This window comes from Paecilomyces variotii (genome assembly GCF_004022145.1).
Source record: "Paecilomyces variotii strain CBS 101075 chromosome Unknown C8Q69scaffold_18, whole genome shotgun sequence".
NCBI lineage: Eukaryota > Fungi > Ascomycota > Eurotiomycetes > Eurotiales > Thermoascaceae > Paecilomyces > Paecilomyces variotii.
The window spans coordinates 1,249-26,805 of record NW_021167157.1 but is presented as its reverse complement, the minus strand read 5'-3'; the positions used below and the strand labels follow the sequence as shown (position 1 = coordinate 26,805).

The window sequence follows — 25,557 nt, the reverse complement described above, 5'->3', positions numbered from 1 at the left end:
TCCTCCATCTTCCTCTTCTTCTTCCCCTGCCGAAAAACCCTCCTAGTCCTTCCCTTCATATACATTAACCTTATATATAATCATCTCTCCCGGAGACGGATCCCCTTGTGTGTCTGGGTATCCGCATTCTGTTTTGAGTGGTCTCCGCCTTGTCCCTCTTCTCTTTCTTAACATTCGCGGCTGCTGCGTGATACTCCACCATGTCAGAGTTGCGCTTCGATAACCAGACCGTCGTCGTCACGGGTGCCGGCGGTGGTCTCGGTAAGGCATACGCTACCTTCTTTGCCTCAAGAGGCGCCAACGTCGTGGTCAACGACCTCGGAGCCTCCCACAAAGGCGAGGGCAATTCCTCAAAGGTAAGAGCATCTTTCTCCGGACCTAACCGGTTCCTGTCCTCTATGCAACCCCGCTGACAATCGACTTCCAGGCTGCAGATGTTGTTGTAGACGAGATTCGAGCAGCGGGCGGCAAGGCCGTTGCCAACTACGACAGCGTGGAGAACGGTGAGGCCATCATTGACACTGCCATCAAGGCTTTCGGCCGTGTGGACATCCTTATCAACAACGCTGGTATCCTGCGCGATGTCAGCTTCAAGAACATGAAGGATCAGGACTGGGAGCTGATCTACAAGGTTCACACCTACGGTGCATACAAGGTGAATAATCCCGACAACGGCTAGGCAACATTGGACAGGATGCTGATAGACAGGTAGTGCGCGAGAGCCGCCTGGCCTCATTTCAGGAAACAGAAGTATGGTCGTATCATCAACACCGCTTCTGCAGCAGGATTGTTCGGTAACTTCGGCCAGACCAACTACTCAGGTATGACCGCAAGCTTCCGTTCAAGGTTCCATGATTACTGACGAGATCAGCGGCCAAACTCGGCCAGGTCGGTTTCACTGAGACGCTGGCAAAGGAAGGTGCCAAGTATAACATTATCGCTAACGTCATTGCACCCATCGGTACGTTGATCACTGATTTATCAGTAGGGGGCGCAGGTTGACTAACAAGTGAGCATAGCTGCAAGCCGTATGACGGCCACTATCCTCCCACCTGACGTTCTGGAGAACCTCAAGCCCGAATGGGTTGTTCCCTTGGTTGCTGTTTTGGTGCACTCCTCAAACACCACGGAGACTGGAGGTATCTACGAAGTTGGCGGTGGTCACGTCGCCAAGCTCCGCTGGGAGCGTTCAAAGGGTGCTCTGTTGAAGACCGATGCGTCTCTGACGCCTGGTGCTATCCTGAGCAAGTGGAACGATGTCAACGACTTCTCCGAGCCCAGCTATCCGACTGGTCCCGCTGACTTCATGGGTCTGCTGGAGGAGGGCCAGAAGCTTCCCAGTGCTCCCAAGGGAGAAGAGCCTGACTTCAAGGGCAGAGTCGCCTTAGTTACTGGCGGTGGAAATGGGTGAGTGAACTTTCAATCATGTTCCTGAAAATCACGCATCTAACAGGTTTTCCCAGTCTTGGCCGTGCGTACTGTCTGCTTTTCGCCAAACTTGGAGCCGCTGTGGTCGTCAATGACCTTATCGACCCTGAGCCTGTTGTTCAGGAAATCAAGAAGATGGGTGGACAGGCCGTCGGCTCCAAAGCCTCCGTTGAAGATGGCGAGGCTGTGATCAAGCCAGCTATCGACGCCTTCGGAAGAATTGATATCCTTGTTAACAATGCCGGTATCCTGCGCGACAAGGCCTTCCACAACATGGATGACAAGCTGTGGGATCCCGTGCTGAATATCCACCTGCACGGTACATACAAGGTCACCAAGGCTGCCTGGCCCTATTTCTTGAAGCAGAAGTATGGTCGTGTTGTGAACACCACCAGCACTAGCGGTATCTACGGCAACTTTGGCCAGTCCAACTACGCAGCAGCGGTAGGTATCCCTTGCTGAATGAAGATTGTGAAAGCCCGCTGACAAGCTTTCGATCTTAGAAGCTGGGTATTCTCGGTTTCTCCCGCGCTCTGGCGCTGGAGGGAGCCAAGTACAACATCAAGGTCAACACCATCGCTCCTAACGCAGGTACCAACATGACCCGGACGATCCTGCCCGAGGAGGTTGTCCAGGCCTTCAAGCCCGACTATGTCGCACCTTTGGTCGTACTCCTGTCCTCGGACAAGCTTGAGCCTGGCACGAAGGGTCTGTATGAGTGCGGCAGCGGATGGTTCGGCAGCACCAGGTGGCAGCGATCTGGAGGACATGGCTTCCCAGTCGACGTGAAGCTCACCCCCGAGGCTGTTCTCAAGGAATGGAAGAACATTGTCAACTTCGACGACGGCCGCGCCGACCACCCTGAGGATGCCTCGGCGGGTTCAGAGAAGGTCATGGCCAACATGTCTAATCGCGCGGGTGGAGACAGCGAGGAGTCCAAGGAGGACGGAAACTTCCTGCAGGCCATCGAGAAGGCTAAGAAGCTCACCAGCGACGGCACTCCCTTCGACTACGTCGACCGCGATATCATCCTCTACAACCTTAGCGTTGGTGCTAAGCGTACCGACCTTCCGTTGGTTTACGAGAACCACGAGAACTTCCAGGCCCTGCCCACCTATGGAGTTATCCCGTGGTTCAACACTGCCGTGCCCTGGAACATGGATGATATCATCCCCAACTTCTCCCCCATGATGCTTCTCCATGGCGAGCAATACCTGGAGATCCGCAAGTTCCCCATCCCGACTGCCGCCAAGACGTTGACCTACCCCAAGCTCATCGATGTTGTCGACAAGGGTAATGCCGCCATCGTCGTCGCTGGCTACACGACCAAAGATGCGAAGACTGGTGAAGAGTTGTTCTACAACGAGTCCACTATCTTCATCCGCGGCAGCGGTGGGTTTGGCGGCTCTAACAAGCTGACGGCTCCTCGACCAAAGGCTGCAACTACTGCGTACAAGCCCCCGCAGAGGGCGGCTGACGCTGTCGTTCAGGAGAAGACCTCTGAGGATCAGGCTGCCCTCTACCGTCTCAACGGTGACCGCAACCCGCTTCACATTGACCCTGAGTTCAGCAAGGTCGGAGGATTCAAGACCCCCATCTTGCACGGCCTCTGCTCTCTGGGCGTCTCTGGCAAGCATGTCTTTGCCAAGTACGGCGCCTTCAAGAACTTGAAGGTCCGCTTCGCAGGTGTCGTCCTGCCCGGCCAGACGCTGAAGACGGAGATGTGGAAGGAGGGCAACACTGTCATCTTCCAGACCACTGTGGTTGAGACGGGCAAGCTGGCCATTTCTGGTGCTGGTGCAGAGCTTCTCGAGGGAGCCAAGGCGAAATTGTAAAATAAATAGTGAGGTTTTATAGGGCAGTGATAGGATAATATGCCCCCGCACGAGTATGTTCGGCAACGATTTTGCTAGTGGACTGTACGGCGTTCGTTTGTTTATATTCTTCTCGTATTATTAGTCCAATCTAGTTTCATATATTTGTTGGATCTAAACCAGCGGCAACGTGTGTTTATAAAAGGGAGAAAAGGTAAAAATTTCTTGTATATCTACTAGGAAATATTCGTCGTCCGATTATCGACGGACAAAAAAAAGAACCGTTGGTCCCGACGAGGGTCGAACTCGCGACCTTGGCGTTATTAGCACCACGCTCTAACCGACTGAGCTACGGGACCTGATTGTTGAAGGATTGCTCGCAAGGGTGACTTACTTTGCAATTGCGATATCTTGCAGGCAGTGGACCGTTAACTAGTTAATGGGACAAGGCCTTTGCCAATAACTATATAATAAGACTCAAGCTAGCTATATTAACTTTTAGTGGATTGGAGAAAGTATTCTAGTTATTTATCCTTGCTACTCTTTTTTATAAACAAAAAGAGTTCGTATGCATATGTGCAAGTACTACAGTATATATATTTCCATATTCTTAGTTTAAGGTGTCAAAGTGTCAGCCCCACAAGAACTAGGCATCTATAAACTGTCATGCTGAAACCAACAATCTGTAAAACCCCCACAGTTATTGTAATTATTTCGTAGGATATGGAACTAGCTAGTCCTTCCTGTCTTCACAAATACACGCTGCCAGGCAATTTAGCCGGTAAAAAAGGATCCGACCATGCGGGACGCTATGTGACGGCCGGTGATCACCAGGTACGATCTCGTGGATCGATCTTAGCGGGTAGTATCAACAGATACCGTCTAACCGGGCTAAATACAATAGCATAGCCTGTTTTTGCGGAGAACCGGCGGAACAAGCCAGATACACCAAGGTTATCAAATTCCTCTTGGTGAGACCCGAGGCTATTTATTACATGTTACACCACTGTGACGGCATGAGGGGCTTGCCTGGTGTTGACTGGCGAGTATTCAACGTAATCATATTACCGGCCCGGGGAAAGCTGAGCGGAAAGCGACGTCGACGACTCGATCTCACCGTCATCTTGAACCCTTCCCCGCTCCGTGTGACATCGCGTTGATTATCTTGATTACTCTGGAATCAAATCGACCATCGGAACGTCCTACCGTGGAGGAATAGGCAGAAATATCCTTGCTGCTTACCCATATCCTCTTGAAACACCATACACGGAGACCGATCATGTAGCGGAGAGCCCATCCAATAACCCGCAACGATGGTGCTCTCGCTGCCCGTCCCCAGCTTCTCCAAATCGGCCTCTTCTCCGCTGCGCTCTCGAGATGGCAACAGTCTGCCTGTTCAGCGTGGATCTCCTGAAACTCCTGTCACAAAGGGTGCCGTCAAGGCAATCACCCCGGTCACCGCCTCTCCCAGCGGCTCATCGACTCTGAGCGAAGCGCTTCGCAATAATCCCTTTGGAACAACACCGCGATCCCGTGCTATCGAGGCCCTCTCCCGAGAGGCGGGCGAGCGTCGAGAGCAGGAGGAACTGAACCATGCGTTGGTGACTTTGACGCAGCTTTTCCCCGATGTCAAGATCGAGGTCTTTCGTGAGCTACTGATACGGTTCGATGGCCAGAGCAGGCTGCAAGTGGTCGTGGAACAGCTTCTCCGTCACAAGAATGAGTGGGTGAGGGGGCGATGGAACGTGTCAGACAGTAATAGTAAGGAAGGGGACAACGCGGCCGACGAGTATGTCGCGAGGGCCAACAATGAAGACGACCTGGTGCCGGTGGACGAACGTTTCCGCAGCCAGGAATACAAGGCTGCCGTCAAGACTACCTTGTCAAAGGAGTTTGGTGGGCTGAGTCGGAGCACTATTGATGCTGTCCTGGCCGAGACGAACTTCTCCTATATTCGTGCACGTCCGATCCTGCGTGATCTCTCGCGGAGGACATGGCGCGCAACATTTGGCAATATCTTCCCTTTCAAGCGGAAGAAGGATAAAGACGACCACCCGCTCCTGCAATGGCATCGGGCTGCCGACGGTGAACTCGTACCCAGGTTAAAAGAAACCGGGAACGGAGAGCTTGATAGAGAGCTTCATGGCATGCTTCTCGCGCCCATGCTGTCGCAGAGGAGAGAGGAGCAGGAGCAACGGGACCGGGAACTAGCGGAGAAGCTTAATGAGAATGAAGCAAAGGCTGTCGATGCCCTCTACGAGTGTGAATGTTGCATGTCGGATGTTACGTTCGAGCAGATATCTACGTGTTCTCACAGTTCGCATATCATCTGTTATGGTTGTATTCAGCGGACGACCCACGAGGCTCTATTTGGCCAAGGATGGGGGAGGTCGATCGACCCCGAGAAGTCGACGCTGAGATGCGTGGCTCCAGTTGCCCAAGGCACCTGCGAGGGCACGCTGCATCCCGAGATCGTCAAAAGGGCCATCTTATCAGAAAAGGCGGGTGCGGAAGTCTATCGCAAGTTCGAGGACCGGCTGGCGTCCGAAGCACTCCTCAAGTCTCAGTTGAAACTTGTCCGTTGTCCTTTCTGCTCTTATGCTGAAGTTGACCCTGTTTATCACCCACCACCGGATGGATTCAAATGGCGTTTCCGCCGTGGAACCCTTGTCTCTACGATTCTAATGATTATTTTTCTTCTTGAGTTGATACCCCTGCTTGTTATTCCTCTAATTGTTCTTCTTTTGCTTAATCCTCCCGCCGTAGCGGACATCTTAACCGCGTCTCTCCAGAATCTCTGCCTCAAACTCCGCAGTCAACGCTTTATCTGCGCAAATCGGGCATGCGGGCGTGCCAGCTGCATCACCTGTCAGAAAGCCTGGCGAGATCCGCATGTCTGTCATGAACCTCTCCTTCTCTCACTCCGAAACACGGTCGAAGCCGCGCGGACGGCTGCTATCAAACGCACCTGTCCACGCTGCGGGCTGTCATTCGTCAAGTCCTCTGGCTGCAACAAACTGACCTGCATTTGCGGGTACTCCATGTGCTACCTCTGCCGGAAAGCACTTGGGCCACCATTGAAAAACAACGGCCCTCGACGTCGACCCCGACAGAACCAAGAAAACGAACCATTTGCCGACCAAGACGACGACGACAATGCAGAACCCGAAGAAGCAGAAGGCTATAAACACTTCTGCGAACACTTCCGCATCAACCCGGGCTCGCGCTGCACCGAATGCAACAAATGCGACCTCTATCTCGCCGAGGACGAAGAGGCCGTCGCCCGCCGTGCAGGCGAGAAAGCCGAACGCGAATGGCGTATCCGCCAGGGCATGGTTGGCGTGACGCTGGCCGCTCCTGCTGCGTCTCGTGCAGATGACCGAGCTCGGAGGCTCGGCGCCGCATGGCCCTGGGATCTACAGCTGAACAGCGGCAAGCGATGGCGATACTGGATGGAAGACGTATGGCGAGAAGGGAGATGGAAATCGGAAGGACAGGCGTTTATCGATTGGATTGTAGAGAAAGTTGTTGTCGTCGAGGGCGTTTAAAATTCTCATTCTTTAATCAATTTTTTTCTACTTCCGTTCTTTTCTAAATTTCTCATCTCTATCGTGTTTGCAAGGGAAGAAGAGGACGAAACTGCGATATCCTACCTACCTACTCCCTTGCTTATGAAATACAAGTTAAAAGAAGTAAAAAAAAAAACAAAAACAAAAACAAAAGAGAAAGACCACACGAACTAATCGGTTAGCGTATATGAACCAGCCTGTTTCTTATACATCCCTTACGTTTCCGTTCTATGTTAGTAACGTGAAGTACAGACTATACAGTATAGGCTTCATTGTAGTAGTAGTCTGTTTTAGAATTTATTCTGTCCTTTTTTACTCAAATATTTATTAAATTTAATCAAGTAGTATTTATTAGAGATTTATTACTAACTCTGAAGGAAATAAGATGCTAATAAGTCTGTCTTTCTGTCTGTCTGTCTGTCTATTTGTCTATTTATCTACCTATTTATCTGAATAAAGTCAAGAGTTGAACAGGGAACTAAATGAAATTAAGCCAAAACTAATATATACTAATAAAAAAGAAAATAGCTAATAAGTAATTAATAAAGGTAATTAATAGCTAATAATATTTTCAGCATCCCACGTACTAACAAGATTACGGGATAAACCCAAGTACATACAATCTCTCAGAATCAAATCACGCTAACTCCTCAGGCGGTCCAAACCTCACAAGCCTCCCTTCATCCAATACAGCAATCTTATCCGAGTCCCTAATAGTCTCCATCCGATGGGCAACACATAAAATCGTGTAACCAGAGAACTCCGTACGAATTACCTCTTGAATCAAACGATCCGTTTCAACATCCATACTACTCGTAGCTTCATCCAGGATCAATATCCGCCCAGCGCCACCCTTACCCCGTCGAAGGATAGCTCGCGATAAAGCGAATAATTGTTGTTCACCGTGGGATAATGTCTGTTCGGTTAAATCTGCATCCAGGCCGCCGCCGCCACGAGATTCGAGCAGCTTCGACAAGTGGACTTTTGTCAGTGCGGAGATGATTTCTTCGTCAGTTGCAGTTCCCATGGGGTCGGCGTTGAAACGGATGGAGCCGGGAAGAATGAAGGGATCCTGTGGGATAGCGATCAGGCGGGAACGGAGAAGGTCCCGCGGGATAGTAATGATGTCGATGTCATCGATGAGTATAGTTCCAGTTTTGATATCCTGGAGGAGGCGGAGGAGAATCGACAAGAGTGTGCTTTTACCACTACCATACATTTTGAAGACTAAGGTGTTAGATTTATGGGGATGGATAGATATTGGAATGTTGTTGACAACCCTACCTTCCTGTTCTCCCACATATTCCGATCTTCTGTCCGGATTTTATGTTCATTGATATGCCTTCTAGAGCATTTGTGGTTCCGCTGAGAACGTTAGAAGGTTATGAATAGTGCTAGGATTTAGAAGTAAGAATATTGGACTTACTCATAAGAGGCGGTAAGGGAACGGATTTCTATATTTCCCTGAGCAGGCCAGCCGGGTTCAGGTATGAAATCTTCTCCAGCCCCATTTTCAGATGGAGTCTTCATTTCGAACATTCTTGTTCTCGCAATTGCACCAAGAGATGTTTCCATCGAGGTCCAACTAGTTACCAGGTTCTGTAGTGTCTGATTGAATGAAAGAATTGCAGTAAGAGAGACTCCAAGATTTCCTGGATTCGTGGTGCTACGCAAGGATGTCGCCAGAGTGATGACAATAACAGCAAGGACGGCGACAAGGAGGTCCAACACAACGTTCAGCCATCGCTGGATGCAGTACAGAAGATAATACGGTTTCTGTGATACGTCGAGGTGACCAATAAACTCTTCTGTAGAGGCAGACTGCCACCCAAAGCTTCTGATAGTCGATAGACCTTCAAGTGTCTCGACGAAGTGTGCGTACAGAGGGCTTCTCGCCTCAAGATCCAAGAACCGTAGCTGTCGTGATGTGCGCAAGTAGACCTTCTGCACGCAGTATAGAACAAGCAAACATGGAGCTATGGTAATGGCCATGTAAGCTGATCCTAGTGATATCAAGGCTGCTTGTGCCAAACATTCCGTAATACCTGTCGTGTAGCTTCAGCGTTCAGAGAAACAGAATCACCATAATGATGCTTTGACTACTAACCCATAAATGTTCCAAACGTCATCGTTGGGAGTACTGCATCAACGAGTGTCATGTCCTGACTAAATCTGTTCAGGACGGTTCCCGAGTCGACTTCTGCAAAGAAGCGTAGCGGCGCTCGCATTACAGTCTCGACAAGAGTTTTGTGTGTAAAGCGGCACCAGATCGCACTACTATTTTGATCATTATTTGCCTGCAAGAAGTCAATAAATAGAAAAGTAATGTGAAAGATTTAAGGCTAACCAGATCATGAGTCCTTGTGATGCGGAAGCAGTTACCGCAAGAAGAACGTATATACCCATGAATCTTCCGGGATCCTGCCCATTGCTTTCTGTGAACCACTTGATCCATACTTCTATATACTGGTCAGAAACAGCCAAGTGTCTAGGCTCCACCTGTACTTACGAGGGAAGTTCGCTGAGAATGAGTAGATTGTAATGATCATCATCGCTAGCAGTGTATGCTGCCAACCAATTGCCCTCAGGTAATATTTGTAGACAGCTATATCGCCAGTGCGGCGAGCTACCTCCGCAATATCATCATCACTTGGTTTCTTGACCGTCTTGCGAAGGGTGCTATCGGATTTATTGGTGTCTGCATGATTCGAATCGTTCTTCGTCGATGTAGCGAGCATCTGTTTGATATAGGTATTTGTCATTTTCAAATCCTCGAAAGAGCCTTGTCCTGTGATGTGGCCCTCAGGATCAAAGACAATTATATTATCAGCCAAAAGGAGAGGTATAGCTTCAGTAGTCATCAGCATATGTCAATCATTTGAAGATGTTTCACTGACCGGAGTGTGTTGCCAGGATTACCGCGGAGCCCAGCTTCCTGAACAGGCCATGTTTCCCTAAGAGATTTTCAAAGACAACATGGGCTGTCCGAGTGTCGAGTGAACTGAAGACATCGTCGAGGACGACTAATCTTGCTCTCGAGTATGCAGCACGAGCCAGAGCCTGTATCTCCGGTCAGTAAAGTGAGAGGGCAGGGTGTACAGTATTACTTACCAGACGCTGCTTTTGCCCTCCACTTAGTATCAGCGCCCGGTTACCCACAACTGACTTATCCCCTAGAGGCATTTGTGAGATTTCGTGATCGAGGGCGCAGCTCTGAAGCACTTCCCGGTACCATTCGAGATCTAGGGCGGACGGTCCGCATACGATGTTTAGGATCGAGGTGTTCTGTAACCAGGGATTTTGGCTACAGTAAGCTATTGCTGACGTCTGCCTCTTTACAGCCCCTCTCTCAAGAGGAATTTCACCCAAAATGGCCTTTAGCAATGTTGTCTTGCCGCATCCCACGGGTCCAGTGAGGATCGTCAGGGTTCCTTGTTCGACGTGCAAATTAATGTCTTGAAGGTAGAAAGCACCATCTCGAACAGGCCGTATGATGGCATGAGACAGAGTGAGGATGGTCTTAGGAGCTCTGTCCATAGCCTCTTTTGTCTTGATACGACGTATCTCTATGGTTTCTCCAGTCTCATGAGGTAGGCGATGGCGATCGGAGGGTAGGCTCGATTTGCTACTTGCGAGGCTTGTGTGGTCCTGTATGTCGACAATTGATGAAGAGACAAGAAACCCGTGGATCCGAGAAAAACATCCGAAGGCAGCAGTGATAGCAGGTATAGATGCCAGCAGTTGAAGTGCGGGATTGGTTATCAGCGAAACAATGGCAAGCGAAGTGAACGCCTGTGCAGTTGAGAGTTGCGGCGAGCGGTTCACCTTTGCACGTATTATGAAGGCAGCAAAGGTTATGAGTGGTGCACATAATTGTGGCAAACTCGCTATAAACTAGTATTCAGTGAAAGTACACTCGTGATAGTCAGTGTAACTTACCGACGATGTTGACCCAGACTATAAGCCATCGAAACTTCTTTGATAGCTTCAGTTCTCGCAGCCTCTGGCCCTGAAGAGTAAAAGCAATTTGTTCTGAGATCCCGAGCATCTTCACACTCTTCATGGATCTTAGCGCGGCGGATATTATGCTCACTCGTCTCTGGATAGCCTGGATCCAGGCCTTCTGTTTTGTAGGCATGAAACTAGCCATATACATCTGCGTGGAAGTGCATACTTGACACCATACATTAGCTAAGATGCCTGTCCATTGGACATTAGACCAAACCTACCGAGGACAACGACGATTGGAGCGACGCATACTGCACCTAGTTGCCTCTCTAGAAGCCAAATGCCGATTCCGATCTCTATGAGTCTTGCCCAAGCTTCGTTAACCTGCTGTAGAGATTGAGCAATTATATCAACATCGGTACTCATGAGAGTGACGGATGCTGATTCATCATAGACATCGGCTTGCAGAGACAGTGTATGGCTATATATTAGGGAGACAACTGCACCCCGAAACATTGTGATCATACGGAATAATTCATGTCTGTAGTGCACAGTCGAGACCTTTAAGATCTGTTAATTTCAAGTAGTTATCGACCAATCCTATCGACTGTCAGGGGCAAGGCACATGATTCCAACTGTATGCTTGATGGCAATGTTAGTGCTAGAATGTCGTAGAAGACGTCTTTTGAGGGTGTGGTGCTGCCTTGCTGGTAGTCTATAACTACCGTCGTTTGCTTCACGCTGTACCTGCGACTCGATTCAGTTGAAGGATCTTTGGTATATCTACTATTTTGATATTTATATCCTGCTCTCAGTTACTAGATCTGGGGTTCGTCATCATGTAGAATCGGAAGACTGGACATATTAACTGTGGGCTTAAACCAGGAAAGCCAATGGACAACAGCCGGGCGTTTGCTATATTCATTTTGGGAGTCAGAGCAGATGATGGTGGGTCGATGGATCTAGTCTTGAAGTAGTCACGGAGAATAAGTTTAAAGTACGGGGCAGCAATGCCTATCTAGGACATCTCCGGGGAAAGGAAACTGCAATGTAGTCGGCCTGCCCGACGCCACCGACTCGGAGGCTGACGGGTTAGTACATACTTATGGTAGTAATAACTGGAGAATGACGGGATAACCCCGCGTTTTCGGGTTGGTGGCAGATCTACCAATCGTGCGCGGCAGAGAAAGCGTTGGATGTGGAGTTCTATCGGCATACTCCAGATCAGCTGAAGGGCAGGCTTGTGAACCGAGGTAAACCTGGTGAGGGCGTCGAGTTTTTTTGAAGGCAGGAAAGAGGGATGTATCGGATCAGATACAACAGTTCTGCAGAGTTCAATTATTCAGTTACTTACTCTAGTTTCGACTGTGTAGGGTCGTCCATCTCGAATCCCAGAGTAAATAAGGTTAACAGAGTTTGGAAGCTTGAACTGCCCCTTTGGCAGATCGAGAAGCTGGCCGGTGCATAACTAGGTAGTACTAGGTCCTAACTGATCTGATAATGGTTGATGTGCGTGTTCGTCAAAGACTCCAAGCATACTGCTTCACACGTGTGGTGATGCCAACATTAGCCTCTACGGATCGTTTCCGTTCTCCGAGTAATCTGTTGCTTCATTTTGAATTAATGAATAGCGGCTTCCTGGTGTTCCATACACTTGGAACAGCACATGGACAGAGCTGAGTAATGAATTATATCTGATTTCTGGGAGAATTGCCCCGCTGTTAGCTGCAGATCGGGGGTAGCTGATCAGCACTGGCTCCGCTGGATCTGTAGAGAACGAGAGTATGGAGTATTGTAATGCCATGACCCTGAGAATGGAGTAATAGTTAGTAGAAGTGAAAAGAGAAGCGAAGAGAGGAATGTCTGTGGCTATAAGAGACAGGTCCCGTGAGCCCGGGGTAAGTGACAGATTAGGATGTACAGTAGTACTTAGATTGAGTTAGTTAACTGTACATCTTCACATTTCAAGGACGAGATAGGAGGCTGGCACCGGGGGAATAGTAACTAGTTAGTTAGTCGAACTGCTTCGTCATAGCCAGTCCGTCCTCTGATCTGATATTCCGAGTACCCCAGGGGCTGCAACTGGGACTAGGGAGTGTCGAGTTAACGGATAGTAATTGATAAAGTTCAGTGGCCTGCGAGGTAATAATTAGTTTATCTACCTGCAGTCGAGGATCGATAGACGAAGGAGCAATCATGGCCGTTGTGCTGCCCCCGTACTTATGTAGATAGATATTCCCCAAAGACCCCAGACTTTAACAACGGACGGAACCCCAGATGTTCTCTTATCATGAGTACGGGAACGACATAATGACTTAAGTGCAAGGCTAGTTATTTAAATTCTTAACTACTAGCTGTTCTGCTTTCTAACCACTATTGTCTTAATTCTACGTTCTTATTCTGCTGCCTTCGCGGGGTGTGTTCCAGATGCCCGCAAAGCGACTCGCGGGCCCCTCTATTGCCACGCTCTCTCGCACGGGTCTCCCGCACCACCAAGCAGCACCGTTTCTATCGTTCGGCTCGGCCTTGTCGTCTGGCACGCTCGTTTCAAGTCTACAATTCTACACCGATTGCGTCGAATACTGCTTCTCCCTTCGACATCTCCACGCGAACGATATCTCCTTCGATCCTGCGGTCCCTGCGTTGCGACAGCACTAACCTCCTCTCGAGTTTACGAACCCCCCGACCGGGACCGTTCGCGCTACGACTGTCACCGTGGGCGAGACGGTGAGGATCTTCGAGACGGATAATTTTTGCGTCTGAGACCCCCATAGGACCTGCGACGACGTCTTTCATTGCGCGCGACGACAAGAGAGAAGTCTTGTTGGTCGCACGACGAAACGTATCGGTCTCTAGCATCTGCCTGTGCTTGATGGAGGACATTCGCCATGGCCGCTGAACCCCAGTTTGAACAATCCGCCGTCACTCACCCCAGTCCCACGACCAGTAATGCTGGATCTGCTGGAACTTCGGGAACGAATTCGCAGGCACAGCAGTCTGCGCCTAATTCAGGTCATGCAAGCTTCAGAAGGTGCGTGAGAGCATCCCGCAGTGGTCGGGGTGGTGGTGTTGTCCCTCCGTGAGAGTGAAAACGTGGTCGAAAGGAGGGGAATCGGGAGAGAATTTTCGGTCTGAGAACGGAGGATGGGTTACTAGCTACAGGACACGAGCTAATAAATATGTTTGAATGCAGGCAGCGCGCGTCGCGAGCTTGTGAGGTACGTTTCTTATTCTTTTGAGGTCAAACGCGACCTGGGGTTTGCGCGAGCCTCGGCTCGTCGATATACAGCTTATCGGCCGCTTGTTTCTCCCCTGACCGATCGCCACAGATGGAGATCTACCATTGTATTACGGATTTTTGCTAACGTTTGCTCACTCTATTTTTTGGATACAATAGACTTGTCATGCTAGAAAGGTTAGTAGTGGTTTAAAGTCTTTTTATCCCTGTCGCTACCGACTAGTTTCGCAACTTTCGGGGGCGGCGCATTTTTGGTGCGACTGTAACTGACAATGAAATGCGATACAAAGGTACGATGCGATGCCGCCAGTCTCGGTGTGCCTTGCACAAATTGCGTAGCCTTTTCGATTGACTGTCGGATCCCGACACCAAAACGAAAGAAGAACCAGAACAAAAAGGAAAATCACAGTGCCGGGTAATATACTTCCTCGTCCTACCTCCCTTGAGATGATATCAGGTCGCTTACTTTGATCTGCTAGCAGTGAGGAACCGGTCGAAACTAGACAACAACAAGATGCTCCGGAACCCGCCAGACCAAAGGAGGTTCTTGGCTACAGAGCCAATACCATGTCCGTAGACGGCATGCCACCGACACGGTTTACGGAGTCGGAAGCGGCTCAACAGGCAGCTCATGGCTCGACATATACCCAATTTATGAAACCCAAGTTTGCCAGAGCGCCTATCAAAGAAGCTGGGAGAGTCGCGTATCTAGGGGAATCGTCGAACCTATCACTTCTTGTCCACGACAAGAACGGGACTACGGATGTTGTCCACTATCCTCTGCCGGAGAACATTCGAGGCACGCGGGCTCGACTGACCGATCTAGACAACATGGAGATTGAAATTCTCCACCAGCGCGGGGCATTCCTGCTTCCTCCCAAGCAGCTATGCGACGAGCTGGTTGACGCATATTTCAAGTGGGTGGCGCCAGCTGTACCCATCATCAACCGGAGTCGGTTTATGCGACGCTACCGGGACCCGAAAAACCCTCCGTCTCTCTTGCTGTTGCAGTCTATCCTCCTAGCTGGATCAAGGGTCTGTACGAATCCACAATTAATGGACCAAAATGGCTCGACAATCCCTGCGGCCATGACGTTCTATAAGCGTGCAAAGGCTTTGTACGATGCCAATTACGAAGATGATCGGGTCACGATAGTGCAGGCGCTTGTGCTGATGAGTTGGTATTGGGAAGGCCCTGAAGGTTAGTCGGATATGGCTGTTTTCCTTCTTGTGTCTTATTCTTAACGGACTTGTTGCAGATGTTACAAAGAATGTGTTCTATTGGAGTCGCGTTGCCATTACTGTCGCGCAAGGCTCGGGAATGCACAGAAGGTGAGTCTTAAATCAAAGCAGATTTCTTCGTCTTCCACTGACAACAGGGGTAGTGTGGAGAATTCACAGCTGAGCAAACCCGACAAGAAGCTATGGAAACGTATCTGGTGGACACTGTTCACGCGGGACCGGTCTGTGGCTGTTGCCCTTGGACGACCGGTGGCAATCAACACGGACGACTCGGATGTGGAAATGTTAACGGAAGAAGATTTCATCGAGGATGAAGTTGACAGTCCAGCCGAGTATCCTCCGGACCCGGTCCATGTCCAGTTCTTCCTGCAATACGTCAAGCTTTGTGAGATCATGGGCCTAGTCCTTTCACAGCAATACTCTGTAGCATCTAAGACTAGGAGGAACAATGCTATCGACTTGACACACTCAGATATGGCATTGGCAGATTGGTTGCAGAACTGTCCACCCGAAGTGACCTGGGGCAGGTCTCGACATCACTTCTGGGCTGCTCTCCTGCACTCGAACTATTAGTGAGTCTTTATCATTTTGCTATATGCTCGTAGACACCATTCTAACAGATCTAGCACCACACTGTGTCTGCTGCATAGAGCTCATATGCCACCCGCTACGTCTTCCCCGAGTGGATATCGCGTGGACGAAATGGCGTATCCATCCAGAACCATTGCGTTCCAAGCCGCTGCCATGATCACGTCCATAGTTGAGAACTTGCAATCGCACAATGAGATCCGATACACTCCCGCATTTATGTAAGCGCATTCTTCTGCCATTCATCGTTGTGATAGATCTAATCCCTTGTTCAGTGTGTACAGTCTTTTCTCGGCCTTGATAATGCACGTCTATCAGATGCGGTCCTCCGTACCCTCTGTCGTCGCAACCAGCCAGGAAAGAATCAACATATGCATGCAGGCACTCAAGGATGTGTCTAAAGCATGGCTGGTGGCCAAGATGGTGTATACTCTCTTTGATTCGATCCTCGGCAACAAGGCCCTCGAAGAACGCCTGCAGAAAGCTGCAGGGAAACGACACCAGAGGGTACGGCAGGAGAATAATAATAATCGCAATCCTGCGAAGAGACCCGATCACCCTCCCAAGCGCAAATTCGATGACATGGATCTCGGTCTGCCAAATGGCGGGCCGACACCTCCTGTCTCCTATGAACGGTCTCGTCCGCAAACACCGGCTGCAACTCCCTCGAGAGAACTACCGCCGCATCAAGGCCAGCCGTCATTGGCTTCCTTACAGACGACACCCAATGCGCAGCGGGCACCTCAGGAGCCCTTCCTGGGAACTGCAGCTTCACGTGCGAACACTAGGCCGACGACACCATTCAATGTCCCATTCTCTATGCCCGCTACTCCCCCAGATCTCTTCCTTGTCACCCGTAATTCACCCAATATTTCTCAATCATTGTGGGAGAACTTCCAACCTGACCAGCTATTCCCTGATGGCGCCAACATTTTCCCTGACTTGATGTCTCCTCAAGACAACTCGGTTGATCCGCAGTTGCAGATGCCATCCCAGCTGCAGAATCCTGACATGCAGCCAGGCCTGGGTATCAACCAGCAATCATTAGCTGGTCGGACGCCGGCCGGAACCCAGGGCAGCCCGTCGCTGGTCTCTGGCATAACAGGCGGTATGGGCATGCAGGATCAGCAACAGCAGCAGTCAGTGTTTGGATTGCAGAATCAGCAACAATGGCCGGTCCAGGGCCTGGACCCCTCTTTGGGCGGTGCTGGGTTAGATCATTCGAGCCAGGATGACAGCTGGAGCAGCAGCTCGCGAGGACAGGGGCCGTCAGTGCCGACGGCCCTCAATGTAGAGGACTGGTACGTCTTGTTTCGTTTATATACACGAAGGGAATATGCTGACAACTCTCTCTAGGTTCCAATTCTTTGGCATCAATGGAGGCCTAGGGGATTTGGCGATGGAGTCCGTGTGAAGCTCCGCTTCAACTGCTCTCTATCTACCATCTAAGGATACTGTTTCACTTTTTTGGAAAAAGATGCAGATGTGTGTGCTCCTATGAGGTTTCTTCTTTTCTGCTTGCCAGAAAAGTTTGTCTGGCGTGATTGGACATTTCCCGGTTCCATACGGTCCATGGTCTCCGCAGGTAACCAAAATACCCAGGTTCCTAGTTATCTATTTTGCGCGGTGTATTCGGGGGCCACTTGGGGGCCACTTACCATTATCGTTCTTTTCTTGCAGCCTTGCCCGTTTCAGAGTCGTCTAATATGGCAGTACCAGCTGTCCATACCACTACACATATTTTTGGTTCCGCTCATTGTCCGTTCCTCGTTATCATCGTTACTGTTTGGACTTGATCTATTTAAGTCTTGGTGTTCCGATCTTTCTGTTTTCTATATAATGGTCTGGCCCATGGAATGGATGAATGGGATATGCAGGCTACGGCCTCGCGTTGGCCAGATGAGATGGCGATGTCTTTGGTTGGCCATGGCTGATATTGTTCACCGCGGAACGACTAATATCGTGGCAGGATGTCAAGACTCGACTTGGATACCGAGAAATTTTGTATATAACAACATTTAACATATATGAAATCGTTGGAGCGAGGCAATTCTTATTGCCACATCATAACGGCGTATCTAGAACTCATAATTTCAGGTTCAGCCTGTGGCGATCTATATACATTGTATTACGGTCCCCTGGACCTCCGACAACCCTCTTCAGCTTCAGCTCATCGTAGTCAAAGTCCCGCAGCATACGGATCTTTTAACCGATTACTGCACACCCCGACCCTTATATCCAAGGGACTAATTCACATTCACCCCAGAACCGATATCATAACCTCCTCCGGAAGAAGAAGAAAACAACTATTTACTCCCACCAGTCCCACAACACTGATTCTTGGTCCATTTCAGACAACAAATATGCTTTCTGAGTGTTTTTTTACCACTCTGGAGTATGAAGTTCTTAGTGAATAAGTACACGAGGATATATCCGTTCTTGCTGCAGATAGAGCGGTTGCAACTACGTAGTAACATCCGGGTACCCGTCAAGTGGATGTGAGAGAGTGGAAGAGAATAATAGTGGCAGTTGCCGCATGTACATACATACATACATACTTGTTTGGCCTCACCACGTTCTCCCGTAGTTAAAATATCCCGGCCGGGTTGACTGACTGGTTGATAGGGAAAAGGTCAGAAGAAAGTCTGCCGAGAATCCAGAGAAATAAATATTGGAGAAGATTGCCCCGGATATTACGAAGGACGGGTCGGTTTAACCAATACCATTCATGAACTACTACCGAACCTGATTCAAACTTCATACTAATTTCTCACGGTAGGCCTAAAGATGCCGAGAGACCCAGGCTGACAGATGGTGATTGTAGGAGACTGTAGATATTTAAGATTGGACGAACTCGCCCAGTTCAAATGGTTTTTCTTTTTTCTTGCTATGTAGTGGAACTTTTCTGCAAATAGACACACTGACGAGTCCCATCATGGGAGATAACGGAGCGGTATCCTCAGGCGAGACCGAAGCGTACACCTTACCGCGCGGGGAACAAGAAAAAGAAAGGTTTGAAATAGAAACTCTGCAATCCGATGCGTGAGGCTAAATCCTTTTTTATTTGATAGACTCGAAACCCAACATTCACTCCTTGTATCTATAGCAGGAGGGTTAATTCACGAATCGGTCCCAAAATCCGAGATTCAACGAGTTGCGGACATTGCCGCTGGAACTGGGTAGTTGATATCGCTGCATATATGCGAATTCGTGCTATGTTTTATGTCTAGGCTAACCCCCATTTGAAACCAGGATCTGGCTGTTCGATGTCGCCAGGGAATTGAATAACCCCAATAATCGATATGATGGCTTCGATATCTCGGACCTACAGTTCCCCTCTGAAGTCCCCATGGGCCTGGGGTCAATTAATTTCACGGTTCATGATATGACCAAATGCTTTCCTGAAGAGTATTATGGGAAATATGATCTTGTGAATGTTCGATTTGTAGTGCAGGCTTTGAAAGGTGTTTTGGTCCCGACGGTCATTTCTCATCTAATGGAACTTCTCCGTAAGTGAAACGAAGCGAGACAAATCTACCCCCTTCCTTTTTTTCTTTTCATCTAGTAATAATTCGTCAGGATCGGGCGGTTATCTTCAATGGCATGATGCTCAATGGGATGATTTCAGAGCCATCCCTCCTAATGAAGATATAGACTATGTTAATGGCATTTTCATTAACCATATGAAGGCATATGGTCTATCTGGAAGGTGGGATGTCGCCATCTCTAGAATGGCCTTGATTTTTTGCGAGAGCTCAGCTAAACTGATGCCTCTTTAGGCTCCCAGAACAAGTTGAATACGGTATGAAGGAGATCGGATTCGAAGATGTGGTATCAAAATGGGTACACACAAACGAGACTGAATTTCAACCGAGAATAAATCTTCAGACTCGAACTGGCGCATTGGCGACGATGCCAAAAGCTCTGGAGACCTTGGCTTTGCAGGAGGGAAAGCCAGTAGATGCCGCTGCCATCAGAGAAAAGGTCAAGGAGGTTGAAGGTCGGATCGATAGAGCAAACAGGAATGGCCATAATTGGGATCTTGCGTATGTGGTAGTCGTGGGAAGAAAGCCCACTCATGATGCCTGAAAGCTGGGGATCATGATGGAATATTAACTATGAAGCTCTCTTCTCTTAACCGATTACGGAGTAGCTAGCGAAGATAGATGATGGATGTATGTATGGATGTATGTATGGATGTATGTATATCTCGACCATGAGTTGGATGTATTCCCAAGACGGCTAGCGCGGATGACACAATCGACCTGGCGAAGATCTGGGGCATAAAGTTCGATCCTCCAGCCAATAGACGCACCGGCCTTGCGGAGCGGTCAGCGCTGACCTGATGACTCCGGAGAAAGACGTTGCTCTCCTACTATTTTTCTCTCTCTCACATATCTTTGCTTTTGGTCTGCACACTTGCTTGATCTATCTCTTCATTGATAGATCATTCTCCTTCCGTTATAATCAGAGGAGTATCCCGCATATCCTCCTTAACTCCTTCTCTTCCTTCGTTTCCCTCTTTTTTCATCCCGCCCCACCCCGCAGCGATGTCGGCGTCAGGTTCGGGGGCACCTAATGTGCCAGGCAATTCCAACACGACAGGCACAGGACAGATCAATGTCTTGAAGAAGGCTTTCCCGCATGTTGATCTGGATGGACATAACCTGCCTCCGTCTCCTGCTCCTTCTAGCCCGCATGGCGGCCGTCGATATGCACTCGCCACCGAGCTTGTCTACACCGACAGCAATGACCAGTACAATGCGAGCAGTGTCCCTATTTACCAGGTATGAATCCGAGCTTCGACGAGGAGAATAGGGTGAGTTATTAGCTAATAGAGAATTATGTAGAGTGCGACTTTCAAGCAGAGCTCCGGCGGTGGTGGAGGAGAGTATGACTACACGCGATCAGGAAACCCGACCAGGACACACCTCGAACGACACCTGGCCAAGATCATGTCTGCTCAGCGCGCTCTGGTAGTCTCTTCCGGTATGGCTGCCCTGGATGTGATCACCCGTCTCCTGAGACCGGGTGACGAGGTCATCACCGGCGACGACCTGTACGGCGGTACACATCGTCTGCTCAAGTACCTGTCGACCAATGGCGGAATTATCGTGCACCACGTCGATACCACGCAACCAGAAAAGGTTCGTGAGGTTGTAAACTCCAAGACGGCAATGGTGCTGCTGGAGACACCCACCAACCCCCTTATCAAGATCGCCGATATCCCCCGGATCTCCGCACTGGCCCACGAAGCGAACCCCAGCTGCCTGGTCGCGGTCGATAACACTATGTTGTCACCATTGCTCCTCAACCCGCTGGAGTTGGGTGCGGACATTGTCTATGAGAGTGGTACGAAGTATTTGTCCGGCCACCACGACCTTATGGCCGGTGTGATTGCAGTCAACGACCCGGCGCTGGGCGAGCGGCTCTACTTCCCGATCAATGCGTCTGGATGCGGACTGTCGCCGTTTGACTCGTGGCTGCTGATGCGAGGTGTCAAGACACTCAAGGTTCGCATGGACCAGCAGCAGGCCAACGCCCAGCGGATCGCAGAGTTCCTCGAGTCCCACGGCTTCAAAGTCCGGTACCCAGGGCTGCGCTCGCACCCGCAGTATGAGCTGCACCACTCGATGGCACGGGGCTCTGGAGCGGTGCTATCCTTCGAGACTGGAGATGTCGCGATGAGCGAGCGGATTGTCGAGAGCGCGAAGCTGTGGGCTATCAGTGTTAGTTTCGGATGTGTCAACAGTCTGATCAGTATGCCATGCCGCATGAGTCATGCTAGTATCGATGCAAAGACGAGAGCCGAGCGGGCCCTGCCAGAGGATCTGATCCGGCTGTGCGTTGGCATCGAGGATGCTGATGATCTGATCGATGATCTGCGGAGAGCGGTAAGTAGCTATTTATTCGAACCTGTTGTGTAACGATTGATCGGCTAACGGTGGTGGTTCTGTAGCTCGTCCAGGCTGGCGCTGTCAACGTTACCTTGGATGGATTCCACGCTGCCAACGCTTCTGCAGACTCGCAGGCTGCTCCCGCAGCGTAGTATATATTATGTGCTCGATCTTTTGGATATATGTTCTGACTTACGGCTCTTACATTGGGTTTTCATCTATGTGCGGCGTTCTTGCGAGGTCAAAACTTTCTACTTGTTCATATTTTGTGCTATGATTGAAAAAGCCCCTGGCGGAGGCTATTTTCTTTCTGTTTTCTCTTTATCTTCCCGGAAGAAGGAAATGTACAGTTATATCAATGGGATATCATCGTCGAGTCGTGGACCATTTGCTCGGCGTTCATTAATAATTACTCCGCGGTTCTCCCCGCGCTCTGCCCAAAACAGACTAGCGCACCCCGGCATCGGAGTTAACCGGTTAGTCAGTTCGACTACGGCTGATGATTCATCCATCTTTTATCTTCCTGTCTCTCTCTCGTCTGCATCGGGTTCTCGTCGTTTTTCTTTTTCTCTTTCCCATTGACTCATCGCGGGGTGGTTGATGTTGACGGTCGTATCGTGAAGCTGTTTGTTTTCTCTTTCCTCTCCATTGTAGGTAGATCGCCGTCAGCAAACAACATCAGGCCTGGAGCTGTCGCGCGCTGTCATGATCTTTCCGCTCGATAGGAGCAATTAATCAGCAATTCCATTTGGTTATCTTTCTTGGTCTCTACCCATTCTCTCTTAGCAATTCCATTCAATTCAGATGCCATCTGGCGACATGACTACGAAAGATGTTGCCGTATCAGATCCGGCCATTGCGGCCGTCTCAGACCGAACTGTGTCAACGTCGACCAAGGCATGGAATACAGACAGTCTAGGGCTGCGCTTAGGCGTTGATGCTGCAAGTGCTGCCACAGCTGGAGCATTGATCTGCCCTCTGATCACAATCATTGATCGGTAAGATCATTATCTCTTCCATTGCTGTGTTTTCTGTACACGGAACAAAAGAAATCGCCAAACAATACTGGAACCAGGACTAATCAGTCGATGCGAACAGTGCCATCATCGAGAAAGCAGCCAAGGGCTTTCCCATCCGCGACACAATCACCTCCTGCCTCCGCTCCATGGTCGCTCGTCCGGGGAGTTTCTTTCTCTCAACGCCCTTTCTGCTGATCTACACGCTGTACTCTTCTACCTACCTAACAGCCAATGTCATCGACACCGTCACATCGACCATGCGGGACCAGCCTTTCTCAAAAGTGACCGCGGGGCCGGCCAAGTTCGTATCCACCACGAGCGTGAATATGGCGATTTGCGTGTACAAGGATGCGCGGTTCGCGAAGCTCTTTGGGGCATCGCCACCTTCTTCTGCGTCGACGACAAGTTCTAAACCGGCCAGCGCAGTTACACCACCACCCGCTCCCAAGATCCCAAAGATCTCATATTCTCTCTTCTGTCTCCGCGATAGCGTTACCATTTTCGCCTCCTTCAATGTCCCAGCCCTCGTGGCGCCCTCTATTCCAGACTGGATTGCACCAACTGCCAGTATGAAGGCCTCCATGGCTCAGTTCGCCTGTCCAGCCCTCATGCAGTTTGTCAGCACGCCCATGCACTTGCTAGGACTGGACCTATACAACCGTCAGCCGTCCGGAGGTCTGGGTTGGCAGGAACGATTTGCTCGTATTCGGCGCGATTACATCTCCAGTTCGTTCGCGCGCATGGCCAAGATCGTTCCCGCGTATGGCGTCGGAGGCGTTGTGAACACGCGCATGAGAGCCTCCCTAATGGGTAAACTGGAGAACATGGCAGACGTGAGGAATCGGACGACATTGGCTGCGTAGGCTCTTGACATTCGTCTTTGGCAGAGCAGCAATCAGGAGACCCGGTCCCAAAACAATTACAGGAAGGAAAAACCGATGACAACTCCGTTATCTATTCTGACGACTTACGAAATGAACCGAACACCGAGGAAAACAATTGAAACGCCCAGTGATTGATCCTACCACGGTATCCCCATGGTAATTCCTGCGTTGTGGGAAGATCCATCACTTACTGACGTCCCTCATATTCGCTCCATTGTATTATCATCTTTGTTGATCGCCATCGTCATCATGCATATATATCCGACGATATCTATATTATTATATATACGATTGTTAATATCACCAACCAAAAGAATGGTGGGGAGTTCAAGACGGGGTTATTACATTTATATCTCACCACAACTCTCTCCGCTCATGTTGCGAATGATACTAGATTAGATGTGGATTTTTGTTGTTTCAAGATATGCATGGTTTGGGTCATTGTCTGCATTCCCTGTTCTGTTTTCTGGTCTTTTTTTTCAGTGTCGTTTTTTTCGTTGGCATGTATTAGTTTTGGCTTGATTTCGTCCATTTAGTTCCCTTGTTAGGTTTTTTGACTTCATTTAGACAGACAGGAAGACAGACAGGCCCGTTGGTTGGCATATTGTTTCGAAAATTCGGAGTTGGTGATGAATCTTGATAGATAGGTTTCGTATATACAACTTCGTTGAATTCAATATATATTCGAGAAAATATACATATATATATATATGTAGGAAGGACAGCATTTATCATAAGATCAAGACAAGATACTCTTAATTCTCCAGCCTAACGTTTTTCTGCTACTCCTTTAGGTAATTGGCTAGGGTGCTTCAAATACTTCCGCCTAGATAATCTGATTTCCTTTTCGCACTGTACCGTACCTCGATACACGGGCAATATATATACACCAAAATCTCAATTCTCTTCTTCAACTTCAGTGTCCAGAGCAAAGTACGCATACTCCGGGGTAGCGTCAGCGCGCCTTTTGACTTCCGTGTCGCTGTCCACAGCAATGTATGCATACGCGGTAGCGTCCTCAGCGCGCTTTTTGACTTCGCTGTCCACAGAAATGTATCCATACTCGGCGGTAGCGTCATCAGCGCGCTTTTTGACTTCGCTGTCCACAGAAATGTATCCATACTCGGCTGTAGCGTCATCGGCGCGCTTTTTCACTTCGCTGTCCACAGAAATATATCCATACTCGGCAGTAGCATCGTCAGAGCGCCTTTTGACTTCCGTGTCGCTGTCTGCCACAATGTAGGCATATAGGGCTGGAGCGTCTTCAGATCTCTTGGCGGCATGCAGGGACACTATCTGCTGTCAGTGCTTGTACATAGATTGAGTGTAGTTTAGAACGCAGTTTTTTGTGTTCTGTGCACATTTTTCATCGACAGATGATGGAAATACGTAGAAGATAGATAGACATACGGTCATCATTGGGATTTGCCACGGGTGCTGAATTCGCTGCAAGAGCCATGCAGAGGCCGAGAATAGCAGTAAGGGCGTTGGAGGGACGCATAGTGAATACCACGTCTTCGAAATGAGTTGTTCAGAGGAGAGTTGTTTTTAAGTCGAGTGCTAGTTTTTCTCTTATCTTTTTGTTTAATATTCCTTTGTGGACCTGTATCCTGTGTCAAAAGGGAGAGGTACTAGATATATATATATATATAATATATATCTTCATTTTGCATGGTACTTATGCATCATTCTCTATAAATATCTGTATATCACACCAAGCTTCACCACCCAATCCACAGATTTGAAATTGACTAATAGACTGGGATTAGGATTCTTTCTTTCTTTGCAGTGAAATGTCTGATTATCCTTTGTACCAGTTCTACGCAGGATGCCAGGATTTAGTGGGAATCTACTCAAGATCACGGAAGCACAGTCTGTACTTTGGAAGAGAGCATTTGATACGGGAATAGAATCTTGGTTGCTTAAAGAA

At 49.3% G+C, this 25,557-nt stretch overlaps 7 protein-coding genes and 1 non-coding gene across 8 annotated transcripts; 5 read left to right on the top strand and 3 right to left on the bottom strand.

Annotated features, from left to right (window-relative positions):
- Window positions 1-200: 200 nt before the first annotated feature.
- C8Q69DRAFT_409210 (peroxisomal multifunctional beta-oxidation protein) lies at window positions 201-3,263 on the top strand (the record flags this gene model as incomplete). The annotated part of the gene is made up of 7 exons (XM_028628240.1): window positions 201-356; window positions 428-655; window positions 713-821; window positions 872-961; window positions 1,020-1,407; window positions 1,464-1,872; window positions 1,932-3,263. 7 exons carry the CDS (start codon window positions 201-203, stop codon window positions 3,261-3,263), a joined length of 2,712 nt encoding a protein of 903 aa, XP_028481243.1.
- Window positions 3,264-3,527: 264 nt separating this feature from the next.
- On the bottom strand, window positions 3,528-3,601 carry C8Q69DRAFT_t140. The gene has a single exon. It is a non-coding gene; the product is annotated as a tRNA-Ile (tRNA).
- Window positions 3,602-4,180: 579 nt separating this feature from the next.
- Window positions 4,181-6,963, top strand: C8Q69DRAFT_481802 (hypothetical protein). Its single transcript, XM_028631619.1, has one exon. It carries the CDS (start codon window positions 4,556-4,558, stop codon window positions 6,788-6,790), a length of 2,235 nt encoding a protein of 744 aa, XP_028481242.1. The 5' UTR covers window positions 4,181-4,555; the 3' UTR covers window positions 6,791-6,963.
- A 395-nt stretch (window positions 6,964-7,358) lies between these two features.
- Window positions 7,359-11,531, bottom strand: C8Q69DRAFT_515742 (P-loop containing nucleoside triphosphate hydrolase protein). The gene is made up of 10 exons (XM_028633374.1): window positions 11,041-11,531; window positions 10,751-10,984; window positions 9,923-10,698; window positions 9,709-9,871; window positions 9,321-9,659; window positions 9,194-9,270; window positions 8,919-9,108; window positions 8,238-8,856; window positions 8,096-8,176; window positions 7,359-8,019 (listed from the first exon to the last, which is right to left on the bottom strand). The coding sequence occupies exons 1-10, from the start codon at window positions 11,282-11,284 to the stop codon at window positions 7,449-7,451; spliced, it is 3,294 nt and encodes a 1,097-aa protein (XP_028481241.1). The 5' UTR covers window positions 11,285-11,531; the 3' UTR covers window positions 7,359-7,448.
- A 2,001-nt stretch (window positions 11,532-13,532) lies between these two features.
- C8Q69DRAFT_122492 (fungal-specific transcription factor domain-containing protein) lies at window positions 13,533-17,251 on the top strand. The gene is made up of 10 exons (XM_028625225.1): window positions 13,533-13,790; window positions 13,953-13,977; window positions 14,157-14,174; window positions 14,288-14,412; window positions 14,480-15,198; window positions 15,257-15,329; window positions 15,383-15,811; window positions 15,866-16,048; window positions 16,103-17,128; window positions 17,184-17,251. Exons 1-10 carry the CDS (start codon window positions 13,648-13,650, stop codon window positions 17,239-17,241), a joined length of 2,799 nt encoding a protein of 932 aa, XP_028481240.1. The 5' UTR covers window positions 13,533-13,647; the 3' UTR covers window positions 17,242-17,251.
- Window positions 17,252-18,683: 1,432 nt separating this feature from the next.
- C8Q69DRAFT_481790 (hypothetical protein) lies at window positions 18,684-20,097 on the top strand. The gene is given in 6 exon segments (XM_028631618.1): window positions 18,684-18,839; window positions 18,899-19,006; window positions 19,080-19,336; window positions 19,407-19,536; window positions 19,607-20,010; window positions 20,023-20,097. 5 exon segments carry the CDS (start codon window positions 18,763-18,765, stop codon window positions 19,914-19,916), a joined length of 882 nt encoding a protein of 293 aa, XP_028481239.1. The 5' UTR covers window positions 18,684-18,762; the 3' UTR covers window positions 19,917-20,010; window positions 20,023-20,097.
- Window positions 20,098-20,377: 280 nt separating this feature from the next.
- C8Q69DRAFT_409199 (Cys/Met metabolism PLP-dependent enzyme-domain-containing protein) lies at window positions 20,378-23,606 on the top strand (the record flags this gene model as incomplete). The annotated part of the gene is made up of 5 exons (XM_028628239.1): window positions 20,378-20,614; window positions 20,678-21,725; window positions 22,379-22,426; window positions 22,572-22,722; window positions 22,823-23,606. The coding sequence occupies 5 exons, from the start codon at window positions 20,378-20,380 to the stop codon at window positions 23,604-23,606; spliced, it is 2,268 nt and encodes a 755-aa protein (XP_028481238.1).
- A 918-nt stretch (window positions 23,607-24,524) lies between these two features.
- On the bottom strand, window positions 24,525-25,128 carry C8Q69DRAFT_448300 (hypothetical protein; the record flags this gene model as incomplete). The annotated part of the gene is made up of 2 exons (XM_028629278.1): window positions 24,525-24,919; window positions 25,038-25,128. The coding sequence occupies 2 exons, from the start codon at window positions 25,126-25,128 to the stop codon at window positions 24,525-24,527; spliced, it is 486 nt and encodes a 161-aa protein (XP_028481237.1).
- Between the last annotated feature and the right edge of the window lie 429 nt (window positions 25,129-25,557).

Bases quoted from the DNA above. Each gene is read 5' to 3' on its own strand.
- C8Q69DRAFT_122492 (XM_028625225.1), top strand. From the start codon at position 13,648: ATGGCCGCTGAACCCCAGTTTGAACAATCCGCCGTCACTCACCCCAGT. The intron at 14,413-14,479 runs GTAATATACTTC...ATCTGCTAGCAG, and splicing joins AAGGAAAATCACAGTGCCGG to TGAGGAACCGGTCGAAACTA. The intron at 15,330-15,382 runs GTGAGTCTTAAA...CAACAGGGGTAG, and splicing joins GGCTCGGGAATGCACAGAAG to TGTGGAGAATTCACAGCTGA.
- C8Q69DRAFT_481790 (XM_028631618.1), top strand. From the start codon at position 18,763: ATGGGAGATAACGGAGCGGTATCCTCAGGCGAGACCGAAGCGTACACC. The intron at 19,337-19,406 runs GTAAGTGAAACG...ATAATTCGTCAG, and splicing joins TCATCTAATGGAACTTCTCC to GATCGGGCGGTTATCTTCAA. The intron at 19,537-19,606 runs GTGGGATGTCGC...ATGCCTCTTTAG, and splicing joins GCATATGGTCTATCTGGAAG to GCTCCCAGAACAAGTTGAAT.
- C8Q69DRAFT_515742 (XM_028633374.1), bottom strand. From the start codon at position 11,284: ATGATCACAATGTTTCGGGGTGCAGTTGTCTCCCTAATATATAGCCAT. The intron at 9,660-9,708 runs GTCAGTGAAACA...TGACTACTGAAG, and splicing joins AATCCTGGCAACACACTCCG to CTATACCTCTCCTTTTGGCT. The intron at 8,177-8,237 runs GTAAGTCCAATA...TAACGTTCTCAG, and splicing joins TCCCTTACCGCCTCTTATGA to CGGAACCACAAATGCTCTAG.
- C8Q69DRAFT_481802 (XM_028631619.1), top strand. From the start codon at position 4,556: ATGGTGCTCTCGCTGCCCGTCCCCAGCTTCTCCAAATCGGCCTCTTCT.